We start from the raw sequence: 22,657 nt of genomic DNA, 5'->3' as shown, positions 1-22,657 counted from the left end.
GTAAAAGGAGGGAATAAATTACAGCCGTTGATCTTTCCCTCTTGCTCATATAAAATTCTCTCGTGAGCTTCATTTCCCTTACCCCTACTCTTCTCACTCTTTCTACTACTCTCTCGATCGAGTGAGTAGTTCTACTTCACTGTTCGTCAATTTTTCAGATCTCTTCAGTTTTCTCTCCGATTCAGAAGGTATGTTTTCTGTTTACTGTTCGCAGATCTATTGTTTTTTGAATTGCATTTGATGATTTTTACTGTGATCGATGATTTTTTGCTATAGTAGAGTGATTATTTTTTTTCAGTTTCATTGTATATTTTGTGAAAATCTTCCGTGTAGGACTGTATTTTTAGATCTGTAATGTCATATTGTAATTTTTGATGAGTTGTATAATGATTTTCTGCTATCGTAAAATGATTGATTGCCTCATTTTCCTTGTCTACTATGTGAAAATCCTCCACGTATGATGATATTTTTAGATCTATAATGTCATGTTGTGATATTTTGGTTCATTTTATTTAGTTTGATCTGTTTCTGCAATATTTTCTACTTGAATATTTTAGATCAATGAGTTTTTTATGTTTTTTAGGTCATTGCATTTGTGATTTTTGATGATTTTTACTGTGATTAATGATTTTTGACTCATTTTCCTTGTTTTGTTAAAAATCTACTGCAAATGATAGTTTTAGATTGATGTTGTGTTTTTTTTTAGCTCATTGCCTCATTTTCAATGTTTTGATCGAGTGAACTTTCTGTGTTTTGCTAATTTTGAGATCTGAGAATTACTGTTTGTTAGATCACATGTTGTAGAGTTGCTGTATTTTTGTGTAGAATGTACTGTGAGTAGTTTATTTGTTGAGATCTGTGGAAAATGTGATTTGTATAGTTATTTGTGTGAATAATGTGCTTGATTTAATAGAATTGGATCAGTATTTCGTAATGATATTGATGCTATTTAAATGCGCAAATTGCTTCAAGGACTAAGGTTTATCCACTGAAAGTAATGATTCGATAGGTGAATGTCGTAGTGATCCATTTAGTTTAGTGAGAACCAGATATATTTGATTGTGAATCATGAATTTTATAATTTCTGTAGTGGTTTTTAATTTAAGAGAAGAACTTAGAACATCTTGTTTATTACAGAAAAGATGAGAGAAATCCTTCACATCCAAGGTGGACAATGTGGAAACCAGATTGGATCAAAGTTCTGGGAAGTTGTATGTGATGAACATGGAATTGATCCTTCTGGACGCTATGTTGGAACATCAGATTTGCAATTGGAACGTGTCAATGTGTATTACAATGAAGCTTCATGTGGGAGGTTTGTTCCCCGTGCAGTGCTCATGGATCTCGAGCCTGGCACGATGGACAGTGTGAGAACTGGTCCTTATGGCCAGATATTTAGGCCTGATAACTTTGTTTTCGGCCAGTCTGGTGCTGGAAACAATTGGGCTAAGGGTCATTACACTGAGGGTGCAGAGCTTATTGATTCTGTTCTTGATGTTGTCAGGAAGGAGGCTGAGAATTGTGACTGTCTCCAAGGTATATTCATGGATTTGAGTAGTATTTCTTAGAATCCTTAGTCGGTAATACAACTGTGCTTAATTTGATCACTATTGTGGTGTTATTGATACATTTTTCTACTTTTTGCAGGTTTTCAAGTGTGCCATTCACTTGGAGGAGGAACAGGTTCTGGAATGGGAACTTTACTGATCTCCAAAATCAGGGAGGAATACCCTGATCGCATGATGCTCACGTTCTCTGTGTTCCCATCACCAAAGGTTTCAGATACAGTGGTTGAGCCATATAATGCTACCCTTTCAGTGCATCAGCTTGTTGAAAATGCTGATGAGTGTATGGTGCTTGACAATGAAGCTCTATATGACATTTGTTTCAGGACTCTCAAGCTTACCACACCCAGCTGTGAGTATACGTTATCCAAATTGATAATTTTTACTTTTTGTCTATGTGCTTTGATTATCAATGTATAGATTTTAACTTTCGCTTTCACCCTTTTTTGAACTGGTGAAAATGCAACCTTCATAAATAAGTATTTGGTTATAAAGTGGCTTCTCTAGAATTGTGATAGGTTTTCTTCTCATCTTTTATTACACTTGCTAAATGCTTTATCATGTTGCAGTTGGTGATTTGAACCACTTGATTTCCGCTACGATGAGTGGGGTCACTTGCTGCCTCAGGTTCCCAGGTCAATTGAACTCTGATCTTAGGAAGCTTGCTGTTAACCTGATCCCCTTCCCTCGTTTGCACTTCTTCATGGTTGGATTTGCTCCTCTCACCTCTCGTGGTTCACAGCAATACCGCGCACTTACAGTCCCAGAGCTGACCCAGCAAATGTGGGATGCCAAAAACATGATGTGTGCTGCTGATCCACGTCATGGTCGTTACCTTACTGCCTCAGCCATGTTCAGGGGTAAAATGAGCACCAAGGAAGTTGATGAACAGATGATTAATGTTCAGAACAAGAACTCTTCCTACTTTGTTGAATGGATTCCAAACAATGTGAAATCCAGTGTCTGTGACATCCCACCCAGAGGTCTCTCAATGGCATCCACCTTCATTGGAAACTCCACTTCCATTCAGGAAATGTTTAGGAGGGTGAGCGAGCAGTTTACCGCTATGTTCAGGAGAAAGGCTTTCTTGCATTGGTACACAGGGGAAGGAATGGACGAAATGGAGTTCACTGAAGCTGAAAGCAACATGAACGATCTCGTGTCTGAGTATCAGCAATATCAAGATGCTACTGCTGATGAAGAAGGTGAATATGAGGATGAGGAGTACGAGGTGCAGGAAGAGAACTGAAGAAAAGTACCATTTTATTATATGTTGTGTAATATGTTTCTGATCTCCCTGGGTTTTGAGCATTTCTTTTTCTTGTATGTGTTCCATATTTGTTTACACTTTGCTGGAGAGAGTGACGAGCGTGGGTTTGTACTTTGTAGTTGTAATACTGTTACCTGTTTCTGCTTAAATATTTGTTCATCTTTTGTCGTTTTCGATTTAGAATTTCTCAAGAAGTAAAGAATGGCTTGTCGAGGAAATGTGTTATGTTTATTTATTGTTGTTGTAGTACTGGGTATTGGTTAAAATTGCATTATTGGGGGTCAGTTGTTGTATCAGTCCCCTTGCCATGTGAGGCACCAACATGGTTTTGCTTCACCATGTGCCTGATGATCACGTTCCATGTGCAGTTAGCAGCCTTCACTCTTCTTGAAGATCCACATTGTGCTGTTCCCACTTCCCACCATACTTTTGTGCACGTTGGCTGTCAACTTGTCATTGTCATATAGCAAGACTAATGGAACCCCAGCCATTTTCCTCGTTACAGTCAAATTATTTGTTTGTTGGTGTCATGGTGTGGCTTAACCCTGTAGGACAAAGATATTGGTGGAAAGTAACTGATATCTAGTAAAATGATCAAGATGCATGCAAGCTGGCACAAATATCATCGTTATAGAAAACTTTTTGTTTCTTTGGGATGAAGGGGGTGACTTGAACTGGCATGGGTTTAGAAGCAATGGGTAATTTCAAATAGTAATAACCATTAAGATTCAAAGTTTAGTTGTTTTACTAACTTTCTATGACTTTTTAGCTTTTAGTCATCATTTTTGAATGATTAAACAAAATGTATACCTGAATAAAAGTTAGGTTCAGCAGGAGACATAGTTGGGACAAATAATATTTAGTTTTAAGTGAACCAAAAAGTAAGGAAACATTGGGAGAGTGGTTGGGAGCTTCGAAGTAATTCGGTAATTTTTAAGAATGCTAGTGATGGTAACGGTTTATCCGATTAGTGATATTGTCTAATTTGGGCAAGATCAACACTTTTTTGAAAATATGATATCAATAGTGATATCGTCTGATTTAGACTTAAACTCGTACAATTTTAAAATGTATCACTAAGGTCTATGACATGTCTCCCACATGAGAGACTTGAGATAGATTTCCCTCACCAATAACTTTCTCAGTCACTTTACATCTTTTATGCAGTTTGCCAGCTATTACATTTGAAGAAATTTACCCAAAGCGTGTCCAAACGATAGTGACTTAAAAAAAAAATCAAGTGGTAAACTTAGTTAGCACAGCATTATTATTTTATTTGATATGATTAGTTGGTGGATGAAGACGTTGTAGCTCCCAACTGTCTCTTTCTGTCGGCAAAAACATTAAAAATTAAAAAAATTGTCTCTATCGTGAATGTTTTCGTCTCAAGCAAAATGAAATTTATATACATAGTGTCAATTAATTAAAGAGAAAGGGTCAAAATATATATATTTCTATACTTTCATGTCTTTGTTATACTATCTAATTAAAAATAATACTCTAGCCACTATGAAACTTGATAAATATGTTCTCTAGTTGAATGAATTCCCCCAAATTGAATAAATTTACCTAATTTCTCTTAATTATGTCTTTAAACCCAACTTATGTCTATCTAATTAATTTAACCCGTACAAAATATATTTATCGCAAGTTCCCAACCTATTCTTCCCTCTCTTCTCTTTCAACCCATACAAAATTTTCTCTATGTTATATTTGAAATATGAATATAAATATCGATAACAAAAAAGTAAACAAACGTAAATCTCACTAGGTTAGGAGCAAATTATGTGGACTCATGTTTTTTAAGTGAATTCAAAAGTCCATTGGGCTGAATATGGATCAATTTGATAATCAATGGGTCAGGCTTTAGTATTCTAAAATCTAAGCCCAAATCCAAACTCGCATGCTTTTAGCCCAACAACTACAACTTCATATTTCTAGGGAAAGTTATGCATATAAGCAAACATATACTGGTTAATTAGTTAACATAGTTATAGTTTGTCTTAGTTACAATTCGCGATCTAATATTATTTATAGTTACGCGGCTCAACTTTTTAGTTTTGTATAATTTGCACGTTTGTATAATTCGGAATTTGTATAATATAATTTGTATAATTCGGAATTTGTATGATATAATTTGTATAATTGTTTACATTTCTGATGCTTGTAATTATATAAATTTGTTATTTCGAGTTTTTACAAAATAAATGAATTATACAAATGTACCCGCGCATTATACAAATCCGCGAATTATAGAAACGAGGCAACTTAAATTGTAGCTACAACCCGTAAATATGCAAACTATAGCTATGGAGCATAATTAAGTTTATTATAATGACTATTTGCAAAAGTTCCCCTTTCTTCTAACACCTATTTCTTTCTAGTCTTTTTTCACTTAAAAGATGTGAATTGTCATGTAGGATACCACGTAGGATGCATGTATCTATTTATTTAACTTTAAACAAGCTAAGTGTCTAATTGTGTACATTCAAAGTTAAAGGGCATAAATGCCAGCGAAAGCTAACTTAAAGAACACGTTTATGTATTATGTCATTTTTTCCAACAAAGTTAATATTTGCTTTAGTTTTCAGTCACAATGTAATTTGAATAAACTAGACACGTCTCTGTTATAGTTTTTTTTTTAATGTATAATAATCTCTTATTTATTTCCGTAAAAAGATAAATAAGATTATTATTTTTATAAATTTCAAAAAAATAGAAGAAAATTACTTCAAATAGTACATCAATTGAGTAAATATAGATGAAAATGCCATGTAGAGTCAAATTTACTTGTCTTTGATTAAACTATACTTGTCAAGTGTAGAAAAAACTTATTAATTACTTTTTTAATGCATTTTAGAATTTAGAGAAATATGTTCAAATTACATCGGAAATATTTCTTTTGAGTCTATGAGTAGAAATAACTTCTCTACTCCATAAAATAGGGTTAAGGTCTACATATACTTTATCTTATCTTATGAGATTATACTAGATATTTATTATTAGTATCAAATTAGTTAAAACACGTATTTCACTTTTTAAAAATAAATAAATTCATTAATTCTGAATGGAAGTTTATAAGAAAACCACTCTTTGGGGAAAAAGTAGAAGTGTATTTGGTCAAATACCAGCTAATATTAATTACTAATTTGACATTATTATATTTAATTTTCCTAAAAAACAAGTGGAGTAGTTGACTAATAACAAGTTTATTTTCAATTTATTTGAATTTTTCTTGTGAATAATGTTAGTTAAGATTTGAAAGCATTAAATTAACCACCCAAATAAATAATTATATTTATACATTTTTTTTAAAAGCCTTCCACTGTTGACCATATTCCTCATACAAATAATTGAAGCTACCTTTGACTAGACTTCAAAAAAAAATTCATGACTAAACTTATACTTTCCTTTACTAAACAAATATAATTTCCATTAGGTTGACCAAAATATTTTAGCTTTTTCTATGAAAAAAAAATATTATTATGACCATTGATTTTTTATTTTTTTTATGTACATGAACATTTCATGGACTACAGAAGTACACTCTAATCAGAACTTATAATATAATAATAAAATAAATGAAAGTTAGATTCAGAAATTAATCGTTAGGTTCAAAATACATTTTCTTACCTGATATATATTAGAATAGGATCTATTTCAATTTTTATCACTTGATGTTGGGACATTATGTTAAAAAGTTGTCCAGATTTCAATCATAGACGTGAGGATTTACGGAATGAGTGGTCATTTTATATATCTTGAAAAAATTTCACTTCTTGAGGTAATTTTTAGGGTTAAATTAGTTCAAGATTCATTTATTTACACTTAATTAGTTATTTTAAAATTAACTTTAGATACACGAATACGCGTCTAAAGTTTGGATGGTCTTAAAACCTAATTTCAAATAATTTGGAAACAAGCAACTTCAGTCGTTTATAATTATTACCAAAGTTCGTTGAACTTCAATTTTATTTTTTTTTCATGAAGTTCAGATTATTTTTAATTAAGTGATGCATGATTCTTTTTTTTCTCGATATGATATTGCTTGTGAGCAATGCAATAACCCAAAAAAAGCATGCATTGGCATCTCTGTTCATATTGCAAATTGACTAAATTTAAATTCGTGCATTGAAGGATTAATTATTCTTAAAATATTTTTTTTATTTTAAAATTTTAAACCTGAATTCTCTAGTTAAAAAATTGAAGAAATCTCAATCATGAAATTGTAACTTTTTGTTGGGTTATTGTATTTTTGTAAATTTATGTGAGGTAATAAATCCGAATAAAACAAATATGTGGTTGTGCAAAAAAAACAAAGTTATTTAATTTGGATAATTATTATAAAATATATAACATGCATGTATCTTCTCATCTCGAATAGACGAATAGAAAAAACATGTTCAAAGTTTTAAATTAGTTCTTCGAAAAGCGTAACATTTTGATTTTGGAAATTAGTTATTTTCTCCATTTTAATTTATTTGTGTTTGGCAGGAGGTGAAGTATCTTTTTTAATTAAAATAAATTATTTTTAACGGATTAATATTTTTTCTTATATTTGTGTTCTTCGTTTGTTAGAAAATAAGCATATTGATTTGTCTTCGTTTATACATGTGTGATGTGTGCATCTAATAATTTGAGATAAATTGTAATTATAATAATATTGTTTTAATTAATTTTTTCATTGATTTATTTATAACGCTCAGCCATGACGTCAAATGCTACGTATAAATACAAAATAGATGAAAAGTTTCTCAATAAACTACTTTTTTTTCTATTCATTGAACCAAATTTAGTTTGTTAGCATTATATTAATGAATCATTGAATATACAATTTTGAAAAATGAAAATCACATTTGATTCTTTGAATTTACAGGATATATACAATCTATTTGGATTTCAAATGTCAATTCCATTAAATATTAAATTAAAATAAAATCTTAATTTCGAAATGATTTACCATCTAAATGAATTATTATTTTGATTTGTTATTAAATTATGTAGGACAGGGGTTACACATAAAAGACCATATAAAAAAATAGTTTTATGGTGACTTTGTAGATTTTTCATAAATATTTATATACATTGTTTCATAATATATTGTATTGTTTGATAGATTATATCATTCTCCATCGTTACATAATGTCAAAGTAGGGTTTTGGATAGAATTATTATGAAAAGTAGGGTAAAAGATGAAATAAACTACTAAATAATATAAATAAAGACAAAATGAAAAGAAAATATCAAAATAACGATCACACCAAATTGATCGTTATATAAAATGGATCTTCTCGACGATGTTATCTAATGATGAATTTAAATGATGCAATATAATATAATTTAAGAACAATCAAAATAAATAATGTATTTAAACGTAACACCTCTCCAAACAAGGTGTACATGTCCTTCTCATTGATAAACTTGATGGCCAATAAAAAAAATTATTTCCTTGTTTAAATCATTTTATCCCATTTGCTTTGCAAAGTAATTTTAATAACTATTTTAATGCTTCATAATTTTATAATAAGGCTTAAAATAGACTTATCTTATCAACATGTTTTAAACAATCACTTTCCGTAATCATTTTCAAGAGTCATTAAAAATATTTTAAAAAATTTGCGTCTTAACATTACTATCAATATTTATTTTTTATCTTTTCCGTAAAGATTAAGCGATTGATAAACTTAAAAATAACTTAAACTCGATGTTCAACTTTTGAATGAGTAGTGCAGTGGATGGGGCTAGTCCTTCTGGCTTCTAGTTGAGTTTTAAAGGTGTGAATAGGAAGTAAAGGGTTGTGATTTTTACGAAAAGTTGTGTTTTTTTTAAAGGGTTGTGAATTGTGATCATTCGAAAGGTTGTGTCTTTTCCAAAAGAGTCGTGACCTTTCTAGAAAGTTGTCTCTTTTCAAGGAGTTGTGACATTTCCGATAAAACACAATTTACATCTTTTCATACTACCTTTTGTTGGCTATAAATAGAGAGACTTTCTCTCATTTTTCTACATCAAATTCTTTCCTTTTTCTACAAATCGATCGATCGTGTCTGTGTGTGATCTCATTGCTCTGCCTTTTTGAGTTCATTGAAATTATCGAAGTTTGAGGTACTGCAACTTCTTTAATTCTTTAATGGTTAATCCGTTTTATCTTGGAAGGAATTAATCTACAACCTCAGATACTTGAAGGGAGTAGAGATTAAATTTGTTAAGGACACACAGTGAATTCTGTGTACTCGAATAGTTCTTTTCTTTTTCTTTTTATCTTTTATTATTTCTGATTTGCTACTCTGATGAATACATGAGACTTGATCAAAAATCTTTGATTCAATGTTTGAGTATGAGAAAAATCCTTGATAGAGCGTTCTCCTAGATAAAACCCTATGTGGTGCATCCAAATTCCAAAATAGTCAGACTCCAATAAAGATACCGATCACCAAATAAAAAATAATAATCACATTACATACAAACTTCCCATTAGGTTTACTTTTATAACAGGTCGATCCAATTACAACATATTTTATCTTTTACATTGGTAACTTATTTCGAATCCTATACCTAGTAATTGACCTTACTCAATATAAATATTTAATAAAGTACTCGTTTTTCAAGAACAAACAAAATCTTAAGTGTACGAATAAAAGTAAACAAAAAAATATATTATATCATATTATGTGTCAATTTATGTAATTTAATATCTATAAGGAGAAAAAATACTATACGTTATCATTGAAGAAAAGTTTATTAGAATAAAAAAAGACAAAATAAACCCAACCATATAATAAACGTGTAGCGAATAGAGAAAGCGTTGATTACACGTGGCAGTGTATTATTTAATAAAGAGGCAAAGTTTGAGATAGGATCAGATGAGTCATCCCATCAATATTTAAGGTGTTGTACAATCATACTCGTTCCGTCTCAATTTACGTGATTTAATTTAACTTGTCATAAAATTAAAAAAATAAGAAAAAAATTTGTATGTTCTAAAACTATTCTTAAAAAGTATACGTTTGTGCGCCTTTAGCTAAATAAGTGAGACGCAACATGCAATGAAGGATGCAGAGTTTTCATTAAAAGGATTCGAAAAATATAGAGAACTTGGAATGTTGAGGTGAATTTTGAACGCTCAAAGTCTAAACTAATGAGTCAATCTCTGGTCTTGTTTTAAGAAATTCAATAAACACAAAACAAAAAATACCAATATTATTTTTTGTCGAGGGTGTTCGGATCTCAGCCACCTACTCCCATCGTTTTAGTTAGTTTATTTGATTTGATTTGAAGCTAAATTCATGAAAATAATTTTAAAAAATTGAATTTTGTGTTCTCTAACTAGTGATAAATATAATATCAATATACTATTTTAATCTTCTAATTTTAAACATGTCACGTGAAAATTAAAAATTAAAAAATTACCAAAAATTGAAAAGATATTTTTTTAAATGAATAATAAATAATAATATTAACGCAAATAAATTGATTGGAAGGGAGTCACTTCAGTAATGATATTTATTTTTATAAAAAAAAACGTGATATTTGCTCACTGGCTCAAATTATTGTCACTAGAGCCATTTGTTAGCACGTGAAAATAATTACTCTCTATACTTTATAATTTATGTGCTTTTTAAGATTTACTTTAAAAGAAAAATATCACTTTTAATATTCTGTGAGTGTTAATATTTTGATTTCAAAAATACAAAATTTACTGGCGTTCTTAAGAAATTTAATTATTTTTATTGTTTTTGAGTGAGCAACGATTGTGGACGTTTGTCTTCTTCTCAATTTTTTAAGAGCTAGAAGACGTGTTTCTATCAATATATATAAGTTAAAAAACTCTTTTTCGTTAAGTAATATGAGATAAAATTCTCTTGCAAAAAATAACATTTCGTTCAAATTTTCATTTTTCTCTATTTTTTATTCATATCAAGTTAAATCCAACAGTAAATAATTCTTGATTGCGATATTTTTTTATTTTTGAATAAACTTTTTGAATTTGAGTCTCTGAAAATAAAATTGTGTCACCTTCATAAATAGATATTGCAATATAATATTAGGATATGAGTTTGTTAAATAACTTATCAAAAAAAATTACGTGTATTACTTAATAAGTTAAGTAGATGGCAATTGGCAAGTTAATGTGTGCTATACAAACCATAAGGTACAAGTTTTCCTTTAATTAAATATAATTTAAAGGTGTTATTCTTTTTGAGATAATATTGAGTCCTTTAATAGAAAGATAAAGTTAGTTAATTAGTTTCATTACTTCAAGTAATTGTTATTTTAATTTTCTTTCTTAGGGAATATTATGGCCGCATCTTTGCTAGGCAAAAATTTTCAAATGTAAATAAAAATATTATTTAAACGTATTGATATATAATTTAGATAAATATTATGGGAGACGTGGGGGCGGTAGAATGGGGCTACGAGGAGGCTAGAGTGAAGATGAGGGAGGTTGAAAGTTGAAAGGTGGGGATCAGAGGACACAATTAACATGGAATGTTACTCGTAATTTTTTGTTTTAGTTTTTCTAGTTTCACTAAGAAAATCATTTTCGAATTTATTTTTTTTAGTGAAAATGATTTTCAAAGCAAACAACACAAATTCCACTAGTTTAGGACATAATTACGTGTTTTCTCATGAGTTTTTGAAATTACCATTCATGTCAGATTTCGATAGTCAGATATCCATATCTGACGTGTTCAGATACATGTATCTCGAATACATGGGGTCAAATTAGGCGTAATTTTTCCAAATACACTGTATTCAAGTGAATTCACATATATATGAGATACACTAATTCTCTTGATTACCTCTCTCCATATATATCTCATATTTTAGAATATATCTGGTATCCTAAATACATGTGATTCACATGTATCTGGAATATACACTCTCTCACTCACCTCCCTCATATCTCGCTCACATCTCTCCATCTTTTGATCGCCTCTCTAGCTATTATCTCACTCTCCTCTTTCCCTATAAATTCAATTTGAAATTATTTGTTACCTTTGTTTTTTTTTTACTCTTCACATAGTTTGTAGAAACTTATATTAAAAAAGAAAATTAAAAAAAAAAAGTGAAAAATAGTGACCATAAAGTTATCATTATTATTCGAAACGCGTGGACTATAGTATTATAATTTATAATTTCTTTATCACTAACATGTCCTAATTAATATAAGTTGACTTCATGAGTTATTTATTGGCAACAACTACTTGCCACTGTTTTGGGCATATGTTCAATTCACACGTAACAAAGTTAAGGATCTTGGGCCTATCGTTTTATCTCATTTCACTTTCATTAAAAAAATATATTTTTATTTTAATTTATTTGTCAGACTTTAGAAAAATAAAAAAGATTTTCAAATTTTATTATCGCCTCAATTTCATATTAATTATCCACTTTTTCTTTTACACACTTCTTAAGAAATCGTAAATAACAAGAATAATTTTATCAATTTACCTCTTTAATATTTTTTAAAAAAAGCTTTATAAATTTATTTACACTTTTAAAAAAATATTATTATAAAAATAAGATGAGAATAACCACTAAGGTTAGTTATCTAATATTAAAGTAGGATAGGTGCAATTAAAACTATAACATGATAATATCTTCTGCAATTATTGTCTAATGTATATTCATGAAGTAATTAGGGTGTGTCCAAATTTTCCTTAATAGTGATCACATTAAGTGGTCATAATTATAACATGTGTTTATCTTTTCTTGGTTATTTCAAATGGTGTAATATCCGTAATATTGGAGCTAGATTATTTTAGATTTATGTTGGGTAAGGCTTCATTAAACTGGGGAAAGGGATACGTAGCATTGCCTAGCAAAGATTTTTTCATACTCAAAACTCGAACTCGAGATATCTAATTAAAGGAGAAACATTTTATCCACTACGCCCCATCGATTGATGGTACGTTTATCAATCCATCCTATAACAAAAGTAGGGTGTGTTTGGTATGTATAAGAATATGCTTTGATCATAATTGAGAGAAATATTATAGTTTAGATCTAAAAGTAAAAAGGAAAATTAAGAGGATCTAAAAGTTTGAATTTTTCTTTCGACAAATGATTTAGATTTTTCAACACTTATGCTTAGTTTAATCGTATTTAATATTTACAAAAAGAAAAGAATAATTTGAGGAAAAAAAATCATCATTACATTGTCATGAACCAACAAGATAAACCCATTAATAAATTAAAAAAATTATGAATTTTAATGGTGCTATAAAAATGTCTTTAAAGTATGCACATGAAACTAAATATGTCATCCATAAAGGCAGGGGTAAGTCTAGATCTTCGGTGATAATTGACTAACTATTAGGTTAAGTGAGGGAACCATTTAAACTAAAGACATATTTAGGTTAAGTACTTAACAGTTAGGACATATATAAACGGTAGACAGATGAATCTGCTCAATTTCACTTATCAGGATGATATTTTTGAACTTTTCCCATTTAAATTTTAATAACGTCTTAAAAGGAAAAAATCTAACACGAGTCAAGATAACACATTAGAGAAATAAGATGTCATATTATTTACCCCGCAATTAAACGAACTACACAATCAAGTTTCTTCAATAGTTTGAGATAATAGACGATTAAAGAAATTCTAATTGAATTATAGGTATCAGATAGCAATAATTTTGTTATTGAAATATAATTTTGTAAAATAATATTATGATAGTACATTTTAAAAAAACACGTAAGGTAAGAAAATCCAACATAACAATAGAAAACGGGATGTGAATAAAACAAGCAACATAGGCATGATGTAAACGTTATTCCTTTGTTTGAAAAATGCATTGGAAACGTAAATGAAAATAGAGTTTTTGTTTTGTTTTATTTTGAGTCAACAGAAAATTATGCTTTTTTTAAAGAAATTTGATTCTTTCATAATTATTTAATATTATGGATTAATTTAATTTCTCTCAAAATAGAACAAAAATTTATTATACAATACTAGCAATAGAAATTACCGAACTTCAACAACTTCAACAACTAGAAAAAATTATACGGCACTTTTTACTTATAAAATACAATGTAAAAAGAAGTAATTTGTATGTTTATTAGTGTCTGAAAATTTCTATAGTCAAGACACGAACATGTGCAATTAAGATTTTATTTTTCAATTCACACTACACTTTATTTTAAAACCCTTTTTATTTACTATTGAATTTAAGGATAATAATTTTATTATTGAAACTCGTTTTCTAATTCAAAGTTAACCAAAGAATGAAGAAGTCCTAACTGAATAATAATATCACATAATAATAACTTGCTCATTAAAATATAAATTTTTATATAATATATTATGATTTATATATTAAAAAAGAAGAAGGAAATAACATTAGAAAATGTAATATAACAAAGGAAGACTAAAACAAGAGAATTGAATTTTTTTAGCTCACTTGCTATTTTTAAAACAGACAAAGACAAATTGGAGAAAATGTAAGAGAGAACACTCTAGATAAATTAAAAAAATTACCTTTTCCATTTAAAGTAAAAAATAAGAAAGCTAGTAAACGAAGGTTACAAATTTTAATGTGCTAAAAATGTCTTTAAAGTATGCGCGTGAGATTAAATATATCATCCATAAAGGCATAGGTAAGTTCAAATCTCTTAGGATTATGACACGTGTTGAAATTCGGTGATAATTGACTAACTAATACACTAATTAGGTTAAGTGGGGAGGCAATTTAAAATAAAGACACATTTAAATCAAATATTTGATAGTAAAGGCACATATAAATTAAGCTATTAACGGAGGACGAATTTGTTCAATATCACTTATTATGAGGATATTTTTGAGATTTTTTCATTTAAATTTTAGTAACATCTTAAAAGAAAAAAACTTAACACGAGTCAAGATAACATATTAGAGAAAAGAAATGTCATATTATTCGTTCCGCAATTAAAAGATCTAAACAGTCAAGTTTCTTCAATAGTTTAAGTTAATAGAAGATTAATGAAATTCTAATTGAATTATAGGTATCAAATAACAATAATTTTGTCACCAAAATATAATTTTGTAAAAAATAATATTATGACAGTGCAATTTTTTTAAAAAAAACATGTAAGGTAAGAAAATCCAACATAACAATGAGGAACGAGATGAGAATAAAACAAGCAACATAGGCATGATATAAACGTTACCTCGGTATTGATAAATGCATTGGAAATGTAAACAAAAATAGAAACTTTGTTTTGTTTTGAGCCAAATAGAAAATTGTATATTTAAAAGAAATTTAATTCCTTCATTATTATTTAATATTATGTATTAATTTCTTTCAAAATAGAACGAAAATCTACTATACAATACTAGCAATAGAAATTACAGAACTTCAACAAATTCAACAAATGAAAAAAAGTTATACGACACTTTTTACTTACAAAATACGATGCAAAAATAAGTAATTTGTATGTTTATCAGTGTGAAAATTTTTATAGTCAAGACACGAACATATACAATAATGATTTGACCAAATCCAAATTAGAGGTGAGCGATGAAGACTCTCTTTTCACTTTTTAAAATATAAAAAAAGTGTTTTTATATATAAATACGGAAAAATTGTATGTAATAACAAATTATTAATTCAAATTGAATGCTATAACTACAGTTTGATTTAATTGTAACCCGTAGCAAACTGTTGCAATTTGCCTCTCTCCCTGAAATTCTCGCTCGCCACTCTTCCTCTCTCGCTTGCCAGTCTCTCCCTCCCCTCTCGCTTTATACATACACAAATGTATAAATTGTGTTTCTGTTTGTATAAAGCGAGAGAAAATTGTATACACATGCAAATACATATATATTCATCATATACACTTATAATTATACAATACAAATCTTCCCCTGCCCAATTCTCTTTTGTCTTTCTCTCTTTCTCGCTTTATACAAACACAAATTATATGTATAATTTGTGTTTGTATAAAGTGAGAGAGAGAGAGATATTTGATATACAAACGTTGTATTTCAATTCAATTGTATACAAATTCAAATTTTATGCAGATATACAAACACATAAAATTGAATTGAGAGGCTGCCAGCGATTTATACAAACAAGAGGCTGCCAACGATTTATACAAATGAGAGACTGTCAGCGATTTTATACAAATCTGATGCACTCAACGATTTATATAATCTGATGCTCCATAACAAACATAAAAGTTTGCTATGAATCGCAATTATGCAAACTAAAACTATAACATATAAATATGATTTTTTATGTTTGTTAAATGTGAAAGTTACTGGTATTCCTCTTTCTATATGTTCGATTAGGTACAAATAAACTTGATTTAAAATTTATTTCCTCTGACTACACATTATTTTAAAACCCTTTCATTTACTATTGAATTTAAGGATAATAACATCTTTATTGAAACTCTTTTTCTAATTCAAGTTAATCAAAGAATGAAGAAGTCCTAAATAAATAATAATATCACATAACAATAACTTGCTCATTAAAATATAAAGAGAAATATAAATTTACATATAACATATTATGCTTTATAAATTTAAAAAAGAAGAAGGAAAAAACATGAAAAAATCTAATATTACAAAGGGTGGTATAAGACTAAAACAGGAGAACTGATTTTTTAGTCCACTTGCTATTTTTAAAACAGGCAAAGATAAATTGGAGAAAATTTAAGTGAGAAAACTTTAGATAAATAGAAAATTTACCTTTTCTATTTAAAGTAATAAAAAATAAAAAATAAAAAATAAAAAATAAAAAATAAAATAAGAAAGCTCCAAATGAATAATAGTATCAAATAACAATAGTTTCGTCATTGAAATACGAATTTAATATAATATTATGATTATTTTATTTTTTTTTGAAAAAACGGATGTATTATTGTAAGAAAATTTAATGTAAATAGGACAATATATACGAATCTAATGTGACAAGACTTTTTCTTAAAGACTAAAACAAACAATGTAAATATGTATTTGTCCGGATTAATTTAAGTGTCTTATTATTTTAACACATTATATTTCTCTCTATATGTAATTTTTTTTAGTTTCAATAGTGACAAATTTAAGACTATAGAATTTAAATAAATATACTCATCTTTAATATTATGATTACAAAAGTTAAAAATAAATTTTTATTTTTTTATTTTTTAAACATCGTATCTAATCAAATTAAGATATTTAAATTAACGTGAAGGTATTACAGAATCAGATTGCAAAAATTACATCATCACCAAATTACAAATTTGATATACTATAATCTACATTCTTAGTTCATTTTTACTTAGTATTTTAAGGGATGTTTGGATAAATTTTTCTTAAGTAGCTTAAAAATTAAAAGCGAAACATCAAAGTAGGTTGTTGTTTACTTTTGACATTTGCCTTTTATTTTTATTACTTTTTACGTGTCTAAAGATTAAAAAATATTTAAAAGTCAAAAACATTTAAAAATAAGTTAATTCAAACACTTTCTGAATATATTTTTATTTAACTTTTCACTTTTAACATACAAAAAATAATAATTATTTTTTCTAATTTTACCTTCAATATCAATTACTTATTCCTTAATTCATTTATTGATATCCAAAACTATACTGCAATTAATATATTCATAATACGAAAAAATGTAAAATATAAAATGGACAAATAAAAATATATGAAGAAAGTATATTATTTTGTAATTCCATTCTCTTCAACTACTATCCAAAACCACCCCTAACCCCCCTACCCCCTACCCCCCTCCAATAAAAAAAAAGGAAAACTACTTCAAAGCAAAGAGAGAAATCACTTCCTTGACTTGAAAAAATATCATTTCCTTGAGTTTTTTCTTTTATTATTTTTCTATATATGTCACAATATTTATTTTATATGTTATTATATTTTTCTTACCATCCTTCTTTGAAAATACTCTCTTGAACAACACACTTGAAAATAGTCTCTCTATCTCAAAAAGGTAAGAATAAAATCTCTATACATATCATTCTTAAATTTTATTTACGAAATTATATCAGATATGTTATCATTATCGTTGTCATCTTCAAAGTTATCCTTATAAATTTTATCCATGGAAGATTTTTTTAAATCTACTTTTCATTCGATATACATATCAGAGTTTAATTAGAATTTCACGCATTATCAGACTTAGAATATATGTTTCATATACAGAGCTCGAATCCAATGTCTCTAATTAGAAATGGAGGAATCAGAACCATCTCACCACGATCCGTGCTAATTATAGAAGAGAATTGATCCTTTATCACCTACCCCACTCCCACCCCCCACCCCCAACAAAGAGAAAACAATATTTTTTCTTCCTCTCTCTCAAGTCTCTTTGAACCAGCACCTTGCATTGCATTTTTTCAAGAGAAAGAGAGAGAGAGAGACAAATATAATTAAAATAATCAAAGAGAAATAAAAGATAGCTATAGAGAGAGAATATCTTCCATACTTTTTTAACATATATTCTTTTTCTCTGGAAAAATTTCTTTCAATCGGAATAATTTTCTCTAGATTTCTCTTCTTATATCTCACCAAAATCTTCATCGGATTTTTTTTAAATTTTTAAATTTTTTTTTAATCATTTTGGGTTTATAGAGTTAATTTTCCTTAAAAAACATAAAAATCTGTATCCGATTGCATTTTGCAGAACTGAATCTCCGGTGATACTGATTATTCAGTTTCCGATCATCGGAAAAAGTGCCTAATCGGAAAACCAGAGGATTTTATTGCTAAAAACCTTGTTTCCGATTAGAATTTGTATGAACAATCGATTTTTTTTTTTGTGGGTATAATTAAAATCGGATAAAGATTGAATTTGGATATCTGGGTATTGATAAATAATTGATTTTACGATCTGGGTTGATTTTTTTTTGCTCTGAATCATCAGTTATGGCGAAGAGTAGTGGGACTTTGGATAAATGGAGGGACTATTTTCGTACTGCAAATTCGGATATATTCGATATAATTGAGTATGCAGTTATGGTTGCTGCTGTTGATTGTCCAAAGGAGTTTAAGCTGAGAAGAGATAGAATTGCTGAAATGCTGTTTACATGTAAAGTTACTATGTGTTTTGGTTGTGAGAAAGTTGATTTAGCTGTACCAATTGCTAGTAATGATGATGAAGGAAAAATTAAGAGTAAGGATGAGTTTGGTGTTAGTAAAGAGAGCAAAACTAACAGTAGGATAGATCATCATGATGTTGAGATGAATGTGAATCAAGTTAGCAATTATAGTTATGGAGAAGCTGAGGCATTAACTGAGGAGATGGAGGAAGAGACGCAGACTTTTGGGGAGGTGATGAGGATCAAAGATGTCATTGATAACAACCAAGCTGAGGTTTATTTCATCTCTATTGAAATTTGATTATACTGTTGATTTGAAGTATTTTTCTGTGTTTGGATTTGTTTAGACAAGAATTGGTGAACTCTGTGTATGTGAATTTGAAGTTTGTGTTCTTTTGGGGTTGATCAGGAAGAAGAATCTTGATAATTGAGCTTAAATGGTGTTAGATTTTTGGAGTTTCTGATGTTGTCTGACTTAACAATGGTTACTTTCATGGTTGAATTTGATGAATTTGAAACTTCTGTTCTTGTGGGGTTGATCAGGAAGGAGATTCTTGATAGTTGAGCTTAAAAGTTGTTAGGTTTTTGGAGTTTCTGGTGTTGTCTGACATATAACAATGGTTGCTTTTATTGTTGAATTTGATGAATTTGAAATTTCTGTTCTGGTGGGGTTGATCAGGGAGAAGAATCTTGATAATTGAGCTAATGCTGTTAGATTTTTAGAGCTTTTGTGGTTGAATTTGATGGTGATTCTATTTTCTGTACTAGTGTCAATAACTGGAAAATCTGATATGAGGTTGTTTCCATGTCACAGTTAGGAAACCTTTATGCTTTTCATTTCCTTTTTTCCCCCCCTTTTNATCTTGATAATTGAGCTAATGCTGTTAGATTTTTAGAGCTTTTGTGGTTGAATTTGATGGTGATTCTATTTTCTGTACTAGTGTCAATAACTGGAAAATCTGATATGAGGTTGTTTCCATGTCACAGTTAGGAAACCTTTTTGCTTTTCATTTCCTTTTTTCCCCCTTTTTGTTCCTTTGATCTAATTCTACAAGGCTGTTGCTTTCTTTAGCTTTAAAACAATGTATAAAGCTACTTTTAAACTCTTTATCTCTTTTGCAATTTCACTTGCTTGGTAGTTTTGAGCTTTTCTCTAGTAATCTGGTTTTGAGTTATTGTTCTTTTTGACAGGCTGCAGAGTTGTTTGAGTGCTTAAGAAGGCTTCAACTAATGGCTTTGTCTGTGGAGACTTTAAAGGTTTGATCTTTTGCCGCTTCCAAAATTTCATCTTCCATTCGTCTTTGTTGCAGTTTTTTCAGTTTATTTTGGATGGGCATAATTGATTGCTTCTATATCAGGCCACAGAGATTGGAAAGTCAGTTAATTCTCTTAGAAAGCACAACTCAAAGGATGTTCGACATCTAGCCCGGACATTGATTGAGTAAGTAACTCTTGCTTTATTGCTGAAATAACTGTAAGATTATCGTCAAAATATTAATCCACAACACGGTTCTAGTAGTCTGATCCGCGGTATCTTTAATGTGGCTAAATTTGTTTTTATCGCAAAGGTTTGAACTTTTGTCTTCGAGTTGAACTAACATGTCGTATTGGTGGCTCTGGAAGTTTGCTTTGTCGGTTGTAGTTTTGAGCTATTATTACTTTTTAACGCTTGCCACTGTTTGTCGCTTACCGGTTTTCTTTAATTGATGGTATCTTTACCGTAAAATGAAGATTACATCATAACTCAATCATCAATGCATACTAATGATGGTCATTGCTTTATTTATTGAGTGCTTTGCAAAATTTTGTGACTCACTTTGGTAATCTGTTTTTATTTATCAGAAGTATAAGACTGACCATGCTCCTTACCCCTGTAATTCGAGCTCTAGTTTTGCTGTTTTGTATACCTTCTTGTTGATCTATGCAACTTTCTGATGTACTGGTTGGGAACATCGTCTATTTCTATAGAGTTGCTTTCAGTTAGAATTGTTTGTAGCTTATTGCTGATCACATTTTAATGGATCACAGGGATTGGAAGGTCTTGGTAGATGAATGGGTGAATGCTACTGCAGCCTTTGCAGGTTAATTGTTTAAGAGTTTCTTTTGCTTCCGTTTCAATTTTCAGTAAAAATGAATTATTCTCGTATGTTTTCATTTGCAATTCTGAGCTGAATTTTGAACTGATTTATTATTTCTTGCTTAAAGGTAACGAAAGCACTCCAGAGTCTATGAAAGCATCTGTAGTTGATCAAGACGAGGAAGGACTTCCTTCCCCACCTTTAGATGACTTAGCATTCTTTTCTGCTCAGACCACTTCAATTGAGTTGTCACAAGTATGAACAGCTTCCTCTCTTTTAGAAAATTGATTGTTTTGTTTTCGTCAGCTGCCACTGACTTATTTTCTCTTTGTTGTTTGTGAACAATGAAGTTCTTTGATGGCATGGATGATGATGGAAGTGAGTAGAATTTGTGTCCATATTCTTTCAATATCCCTTCGCTATTCGGCTCTTTATTTGGATTCCCCTCTAATAAAGGTATATTGTTCCGATTGGGGATTTTATTTCAGATCCTCGAAACAGTGGGGGATTCAATGCGAACCGCGGAAATGGCCGAAGGCCATCACTAGGTAACCAGAACATTCCTTTCCAGAAGAAGCAGTCTGCTGATTGCTTCAATGCTTCTCCCAAAGAGAATAAGGGTGAACAACAAAAGAAACAGGAAGCTGTAATCAAGAAACAAACAACAGTTGTGAAACCAACTAAGCCATCTGGAGGTGAATCTGGGCCTGGAAGACCGATAAAACCAGCCTTGGAGCAGAAGCTCAAGGTTAACGAGATGAACTTCCAGCAGAAATCTGATAAAGGCACAATTCAAAAGAGGCCTGTGGCGCCTCAACAGAATGTGAGTATCTGAAAGAAAGTTATCTTGTGATTCATGTAAAGCTTGATCCCTATCTAATGCATAATTTCATCCTATAGAAACTTAGACATTCAGATGAGCATGCTGTTCAAGTCAAACTCGAGGCTACAAAAAGAAAGCTCCAGGAACGGTACCAAGAAGCTGAAAACGGTTGGTCCTCACTCCTCTTTAAACTTTTTGGATACTTTACTGTATATATACAATTCGTGTTCAGTTTCCTTATGAAAACATTGAAATGAATTGATTCATGACTGTAAGGTCCGATAATGATCTGAATGCATTTTTATAATTGTCCTTCAGCCAAGAGGCAGCGAACCATACAGGTTATGGAGTTGCATGATATCCCAAAGAAGGGCCCAAACCAAGGTGTTGGCCTTAAGAATGCTCATATGAGACCTGGCAACAATAATAGGCATTGGGCAAATGGACGTCGTTGAATTGATTTCAACAGACTGTCTCAATAAGTTCTCTAGTTTCATCCACCTTTGCAATTCATTCTCTTAGAACAACACCGATGACTCCTCAGCTGAGTAAATTCTCAACTTGCTGTGTAAACAAAGGATCTCGTCTAATTGACCTCAACAGAGAGAGGCCACTCTCAAATCGGGAGAGGCATATTAATGTTATCAGAGTTACATTATGATGCTTAGATAAACATTTTCTTAGACCTCACAGTACAGGGGCCTGCGGATTTCGGTTTAATTTTCTTTTTGATCTTTAGGAAGGACATAATATCGTCCGTTTCGGATGAACCATCTTTTGAGCATTAACCATATGCTTTCATAGAAATACCCTGACTGTAAATTTGCACAGAATAAGTGCATTGAAATATATGAATTAGAATATAAAGTGATGGTTACATTTTGGTCTTTTTT

General features: G+C 29.9%; 2 protein-coding genes across 2 annotated transcripts; both read left to right on the top strand.

Annotated features, from left to right (window-relative positions):
* Nucleotides 1–32: 32 nt before the first annotated feature.
* On the top strand, nt 33–3,053 carry LOC125864335 (tubulin beta-5 chain). Its single transcript, XM_049544292.1, has 4 exons — nt 33–188; nt 1,138–1,536; nt 1,648–1,917; nt 2,135–3,053. The coding sequence occupies exons 2-4, from the start codon at nt 1,143–1,145 to the stop codon at nt 2,812–2,814; spliced, it is 1,344 nt and encodes a 447-aa protein (XP_049400249.1). The 5' UTR covers nt 33–188; nt 1,138–1,142; the 3' UTR covers nt 2,815–3,053.
* A 15,092-nt stretch (nt 3,054–18,145) lies between these two features.
* Nucleotides 18,146–22,657, top strand: LOC125865022 (probable mediator of RNA polymerase II transcription subunit 26b). Its single transcript, XM_049545172.1, has 9 exons — nt 18,146–19,137; nt 20,055–20,120; nt 20,222–20,304; nt 20,892–20,944; nt 21,069–21,196; nt 21,292–21,319; nt 21,430–21,764; nt 21,842–21,932; nt 22,083–22,657. Exons 1-9 carry the CDS (start codon nt 18,691–18,693, stop codon nt 22,217–22,219), a joined length of 1,368 nt encoding a protein of 455 aa, XP_049401129.1. The 5' UTR covers nt 18,146–18,690; the 3' UTR covers nt 22,220–22,657.

The sequence above is a fragment of the Solanum stenotomum genome, chromosome 5, assembly GCF_019186545.1.
Source record: "Solanum stenotomum isolate F172 chromosome 5, ASM1918654v1, whole genome shotgun sequence".
Classification (NCBI taxonomy): Eukaryota; Viridiplantae; Streptophyta; class Magnoliopsida; order Solanales; family Solanaceae; genus Solanum; species Solanum stenotomum.
This window is presented reverse-complemented; position numbering and strand designations above follow the sequence as displayed.

What these genes read in the sequence shown, in the direction of transcription:
- LOC125864335 (XM_049544292.1), top strand. Translation starts at nt 1,143, where the DNA reads ATGAGAGAAATCCTTCACATCCAAGGTGGACAATGTGGAAACCAGATT. An exon ending in GAATTGTGACTGTCTCCAAG is followed by an intron (nt 1,537 to 1,647) that starts GTATATTCATGG and finishes TACTTTTTGCAG; the next exon opens with GTTTTCAAGTGTGCCATTCA. An exon ending in CAAGCTTACCACACCCAGCT is followed by an intron (nt 1,918 to 2,134) that starts GTGAGTATACGT and finishes ATCATGTTGCAG; the next exon opens with TTGGTGATTTGAACCACTTG.
- LOC125865022 (XM_049545172.1), top strand. Translation starts at nt 18,691, where the DNA reads ATGGCGAAGAGTAGTGGGACTTTGGATAAATGGAGGGACTATTTTCGT. An exon ending in TGGCATGGATGATGATGGAA is followed by an intron (nt 21,320 to 21,429) that starts GTGAGTAGAATT and finishes ATTTTATTTCAG; the next exon opens with ATCCTCGAAACAGTGGGGGA. An exon ending in GTACCAAGAAGCTGAAAACG is followed by an intron (nt 21,933 to 22,082) that starts GTTGGTCCTCAC and finishes ATTGTCCTTCAG; the next exon opens with CCAAGAGGCAGCGAACCATA.